This window comes from Monoraphidium neglectum, assembly GCF_000611645.1.
Source record: "Monoraphidium neglectum strain SAG 48.87 unplaced genomic scaffold scaffold00613, whole genome shotgun sequence".
NCBI classification, from domain to species: domain Eukaryota; kingdom Viridiplantae; phylum Chlorophyta; class Chlorophyceae; order Sphaeropleales; family Selenastraceae; genus Monoraphidium; species Monoraphidium neglectum.
In genome coordinates, this window is record NW_014013015.1 from 1 (window position 1) to 5,855 (window position 5,855).

Consider the following 5,855-nt stretch of genomic DNA (forward strand, 5'->3'; position numbering starts at 1 on the left):
GCCGCTGGGCGTGGCCCGTGCCGCGGGCGCCGCTCTGGATGGCGCGCGGGCGGGGCGCGCTGCAAGCTGCCCCGCTGCCGGCCGCGGCCCCTGCAAGCGGCACAGCGGAGGACCCATTGGGCGCAGCGGCTCACTCGAGGCCGCAGCAACCTGGGCAGGCCGTAAGGCGGCTCGCGGCGCCGCCGCGGCCGCAGTCGCTGGAGGCTGACGTCCCGCACGTGCAGCATCTGCAGGAGCGCAGCCAACGCGCGGTGGCGCAGGGCGGCGGGGCGCCGGCCTGGGTAGAGCCGTGGGTGGCGCCGCCACGCGTGCAGCAGCCGGACCAGCAGCAGCAGCAGCAGCAGCCGCGCCGCCAACCCGCCGCTGCTGCACGCACTGCCCTTGCCGGCGGCAAGCGGCGACTCGAAGCAGAGACAGCGGCTGGGTTGCCGGGGGCGATCGACGCGCCGCGCAAGCTGCAAGCGGTGGTGGCAGCAGCTGCTGGCAGGGTTGCAGGAGGCCGCGGCTGGCAGGCTGCGCCCGCGGCACCAGCAACTGCGGCCGTGGTGGGCCGGCCGCATGGCGGCAGCCGCGGCGGCTCGGAGGCGGCGGCCGGGCCGCGGTCGCCGGCCGCGGCGTCGGCGCACGGCCACTCGCAGCTTGAGGCCGACGACACGCAGCACACGGCCGCCCCCACCCCCACAATATCGCGCCGCTCGTGGCCCGGCGCCAACCCTTTGTCAGGCCTGCTTGGCGCCGCGCAGGGCCTGCTGGCGCCCCCACCCGGCCCCGCCGCCCCTGTGGCGCCCCAGGTGGACGCGCCGCCGCCCTCGCGCCGACTGCCCCCCACGCGCGCCCTCAGCGCAGCGCCGCCGGCGCCTGCCGCCGCCCACCGGCCGCATGACGGCCTCAGCGCCGTGCGGTTCGTGGTGCTGCCGCACCTGGCCCCTGCTGACACGCAGCACCCTGCCAACCCACTCGCCGCGGTGGCGGCCGGCGCTATGGCGCTCCTGCGCAGCTTGTCGGGCCAGCAGCAGCAGCTGCTGCTGCAGCAGCCAATCGGCGGCGGCGGCGGCGCGCGCGCGCAGCTGCGCGGCGTCGACGCGTTGGTGGTGGCCGTCGACACCGACGCAGCCCTGCTCGGCGACGGCGCCGCCGCCGCGCCCGTCGCGCGCGCGGCCTTGGGCTCGGGCCTGCCGGCGGTCGCGCTGCTGCTGCGCGCGGCGACGGGCGCGCCGCAGCAGGTGTGGGAGGAGGCGCAGGTGCGGCTGTCCGAGCTGCTGGGCGGCACGATGCCGGTTGCCCCCTTGGATGTCAATGGCATCATGGATAACGAGGCCGGCGCAGCGGACTTGGCGGCGGGGCACCCCCGTGCCAGCCCTGTCGCGGCAAGGTGGGAGCCTGCGCTCGCGGCGCTGCCAAGCGGGCGGCGCGCGGCGCTGCGCGGGCAGGTCGCAGCGGCACGCGCGGCGCTGCAAACGGCGCTGACGCGAGGGGACGCGGATTGGGCGATACCGCTGCAGCGCTCCAAGCTGTGATGCTCGTGTCTCCGGGCTCCGGTCGAGGTTGAGCGTGCAGGGACTGCACAGCTGCATAATGGCCCGCACAGCAGCCAGGGCCTTGTCATTCAGGCGTGCGCTCCATGACGCCGGTTCGACGGGTCACCCGCATCGCCACTTCTTTTGCATCACGATCGCTCAGTGCACACATGTCCAGTCTGCCCTATCCCACCTCAAGGGAATGATTTGGCGCTGCGGTGGTGGTTGTGAGCGGTTGATGTTGGTTGGGCGTTGCAGGCGTCAATGCAAGCGGTTGTGGTGTTGTGGCCAGACGCCTGCCCCATGTACAGTCCCCTCCATGTGCTGTTGCAGCTGCAGCCGTTTCTGTTCGTTGTGTCCTGTACTATGGTTTTTCTGGTGTCGTCCCCGAGCGCTGAGAGGAGAGCAGATGTCACTCAGTTCTCACCAAGCACTGCGGGATGACTCAGAGCATGCACCTCTCGGCGGGTCTTACGCACCTTTCCACAATTCATGACGTGCACAGCCGCCTCCTGCTCAACAGCTTGCGTCAGCGGTGGATCATACCACCTGCTGCTCATTCATGTGTGCTGTCACCACCCATTTCCTGCTTGCCGCCCCTTGCTTAGCAGCACATCCCTCCAGGTGAGCTGAGACATTGGCTTGCGAAGTTCTGTCGTGAGGCTGCGAGTTTGGGGTTCAAGTGGTGCTGCACCTGTGTATGTGGTAACACGCAGTGTATGCATAACAATGACCCAGCCTATTCTGGGGTACTACCCGTCCTGCCCACATTCAGGGGTAGAGTGGTGCCTGCAGCTCACTGAGCCGTGCGTGGGTTTCTGTGCGGTGGCCCCACCATGTGTGGCAGGCGACTGTAGATCAGGCAACATAATATATATAGCCTGATGCTGATGGAGTGACTCATCTGCAGCGCTCGCCAAACAAGATGCACAAGCTGAGTTCTGGTCAGCTGGCTGAGGACAGCGTCGTCGACCCATTCCAGCAGAGCACATCAGTCATCAGTGTCGAATCTGAAGGTTGCTTGGCCATCCGTCCTCCTGCAATGATGCGATGCCACAGCAACCAGTGCTGTCTGTAACAGGGTAAACACGTCGCATCAAAACACCGTAGCGTTTCGACGCGGGCAGAACGGTGGGCGTCCCGATCTACGCCTTCCTCTAGAAGCAGAAAATAGATGAAGGTGTCCATAGAGTTTGGGTGAGGACGGCAGTTGCGGGCGATGCATGCCGCCAGCAGCAGCATGGCAATATTTGATGTGCGCCTGACGCGGTGCTGCATCCGTGGTGCTGCGTCCGCAGCGGCGGCCTGGAGCTGTTGTTTGGCAACCAAAAGAGCTATGAAGTAGAAGTGCCTGACAGTGGTGATCAGGTAAGCCATCAGCCCATTGATCAATCAGTGACCAGCGCCTGAGTCTAGCCCACGCTGTTGATGTCACATGGCAAATGCATGCTGGCCTGCTGGCCAGTGTTGCTCAACTAAGCTTCTCCTTTGTATCGCACTGATTTTCATCCTGGTGCTGGTGCCGTCGATGCTGTGTTGCCCGTCCCCAACTCATCAGCTGACGGTGCGGCAGCTGCTGCCATGGGCGCGAGACAACCTGCTTCAGGACAGGCCCGAGCTGTTCATGAAAGGGGACAGCGTGTGAGCGGGTTGAGTGCATGGCGTTGCGTGTTCAGGCACCTGACGTACAGCGGCGGCGGCGGCAGCGACAGCTGGTTGGCGCCGTGCAAGTGCATCACGCTGTGCCGCTTGCCTGGTCACGGCCACATTGACTCTCTGCTCTGACCCCGCCGCCTCACGCCACATCCACCAGGCGGCCGGGGATCCTTGTGCTCATCAATGACTGTGACTGGGAGCTCAGGTGAAAAAGCGCAGGCCACGCCTGAAGCGGCTGGGGGCAGGAGCCAGGGGTGAGGCGTCAAACGGTGTGCGGCAGCGGCCTCGTCTCGGTAGCTGGAGGTGCAATTGGCTTCTCGTCAACGCCCACATTCGCTACTTGCATGCGTTTTGCGCCCCTGCATCCCAAGAATCGCGACAGCCGTGGGCACACAGTACTGTCGCCCGCTGATGCATTGCCTGTGACGCCGCAGCGGCATGCTGGATGCGGAGCTTCAGCCGGGGGACACAGTGGTCTTCATATCAACGCTGCACGGCGGGTAGCCCACACTGCACACTGCCTCGTCACGTTTCTTGTCCCGTCCCCAGCCCCAATTTACTTAAGACCTTGGAGTTGTTTGACTTGTTTGACAGTCAACCAACTCTTGTGTTTGTTGTGCATGACTGTTTCATTCGATGTTGAGAGGTCAGATGCTGCTGTTTCAAAGCTGGTGATGTAGACAGGCAATGTGAATGCACACTGCAGCAACATGCTGAAAGGGTTGACGATGTATTACAGTTCACACCCTTATTTAGCAGGCTTTGCAGCCGCCGGCGACAGTAACGGTGCTGTAAACCTCACTCAACTCACATGCTCACAACGCCAGCCATTTGCTCTCAAACTGAGAAGCTGCCAACCTGGCAGTGCCCGGCTGACCTCGGGCAGGTACAAGCCGTGACCCAAAGCGTACACAACCCCCGGCAGCCAGGGCTCACTTGGCCCCCAGGAACGATTTGACGCGCTCCAGCCAGCCGATATACTCGCGCTGCTCCTTGTCATACACGGCGTGACGCAGGTACTCCTGTTGGCGGTTGGGCAGGGTGGTCGGAGGGGTGAGGGGGAGGTTGGGGTACAAGTCATGACGTCACCACGGCTCACAAGATCCCCCTGCAGTGCTTCTGGCCCAAGTCCTCCATAGTCATGTCAGCAGGACCAAACGCCAGTGCCTCAGTCGTCCCCTCCCCCCCACGCATACCCAAATCCACTAACCAACCCAACCCTGGTTCCCCTGTCCCCAAGGCCTCACCCCCAGGTCCTCGTTGATGCCGCGCTCCTCCAGGTAAGACCCAAACGCTTCCTGCAGCGGCACAGGGAGCTCGTCGTACGCCGGACCTGGGGGGTTGAGAGGGGTTGCAGGTGCTCAGAGGGGTCAGATGAGGGACTGTAGGGTAGGTGACAGGCGGTTATGGGCAGTTAGAAAGGGCGCCGGCACGGCGACGCGGTGCAAGTCCCGATCATGACGCCTGCAAAGCAAGAGGGGGCCCGGAGAATAGGCCGGCAGTGGCTGCAATTGCGGCGGGGGCCTGTGGGCAGTGGCGGCCCAGCGGTGCCCGTGCACCTGTGTAAGCAGTCTCTGACTCCGGGGCGCCCGCCGGTTCGTGCGATACGTGCCGCACATCCAGGTAGGTGCCATCGCTGACGCACTCAAACACCAGGGATGACTCGCCCTTGGTGACGGTCACGTTGAAGGTGACCTGCACACCCATGGGATGCGTGAATGGGCGAGCGCGCATGACTGTACAGTATGCATATTGCGAGGGGCAGGCAGGTGGCAGGAAAGCTGCGGAAGCCGCAGCAGGCAGCCATAGCATGGCGCAGCCTGCGGAAAATAAAGCCCATAGCCACTCCCAGCTTGCCATTGAGCCAGCCTCCTGGAGAGTCTGGAAGGACAACAGCTGCCGGCGCACATTGCAGACATCGCCTTTTCGCTGCTTCTTCTCCCCAGAATCTTTTTCTCCCAGATTCTTCTTCTCCTCAAAAGCCGCCACCACCGCGACCCACGCGCGCGCACCTCTGAGCCGAGCTCGCCCTCGTCGCCCTCGTCCTCCTCCCCCTCCTCAAATTCCTGCGGCACGCCCTCCTGCAATCAGTCACAGGTGCGGCCAGAGGGGCGCTCAGGGGACCCCGCTGAAGACCGGCCTGCCGCCGATCATGGCTGGCAGAGTGACAATGGCAGCACATCTGCACTAGCTGCCAATAGCTTTGCGCCTTGTTCTGGCGAAATCGACAAACGCTCGTGGGCGGCGGGGGCGATGCAGCAGTGGCAAAAAAACTCAGTTGCTTGTCAGCCCTTGCTGCCGCCGCAAAGCGTCGCACTGGTACAAGGTGCATGCTCAAGCCGATCGCCCACCACCTGGCTTGGCCGGCCGGCCCACCAACCTGTAAGTTTACGGCCGCATCAACGGAGATCGTCTCGCCCTTGTAGTCACGCTTGAGCGTCACCGTGCCGTCCCCAGGTGCGCCGCTGACAGTGAATGGAGCCGGGGGTCCCTTGGCCAGCGGCTCCGGCTGCTCGTAAGTGGTCTGCTCGTGCTGCAGCTCGCGCTTGATCAGCGAGTGCAGGTCGTCAGACAGCGCGGGGCCAGAGGACGAGAAAGCCTGTGCCGCCTGCAGCAGCAGTGCGCGCCCGGCCGCCGCGACGGGCGCAGCAGAGTGAGCGGCGGTGGATGCCACGGCCAGGG

The 5,855-nt window shown here is 64.7% G+C and overlaps 2 protein-coding genes across 2 annotated transcripts in view; one reads left to right on the top strand and one right to left on the bottom strand.

Annotated features, from left to right (window-relative positions):
* Positions 1-38: 38 nt before the first annotated feature.
* Positions 39-1,517, top strand: MNEG_4419 (hypothetical protein; the record flags this gene model as incomplete). Its single annotated transcript, XM_014047102.1, has 1 exon — positions 39-1,517. One exon carries the CDS (start codon positions 39-41, stop codon positions 1,515-1,517), a length of 1,479 nt encoding a protein of 492 aa, XP_013902556.1.
* A 2,588-nt stretch (positions 1,518-4,105) lies between these two features.
* The window catches only part of MNEG_4420 (hypothetical protein), a gene marked incomplete at both ends in the record, with an annotated part of 7,492 nt that continues 5,742 nt past the window's right edge, over positions 4,106-5,855 (bottom strand). The window contains 5 exons of the mRNA XM_014047103.1: positions 4,106-4,195; positions 4,421-4,506; positions 4,733-4,868; positions 5,186-5,254; positions 5,554-5,781. Coding sequence (XP_013902557.1) covers positions 4,106-4,195; positions 4,421-4,506; positions 4,733-4,868; positions 5,186-5,254; positions 5,554-5,781 — 609 coding nt within the window. The remainder of the gene's footprint in view (positions 4,196-4,420; positions 4,507-4,732; positions 4,869-5,185; positions 5,255-5,553; positions 5,782-5,855) is intronic.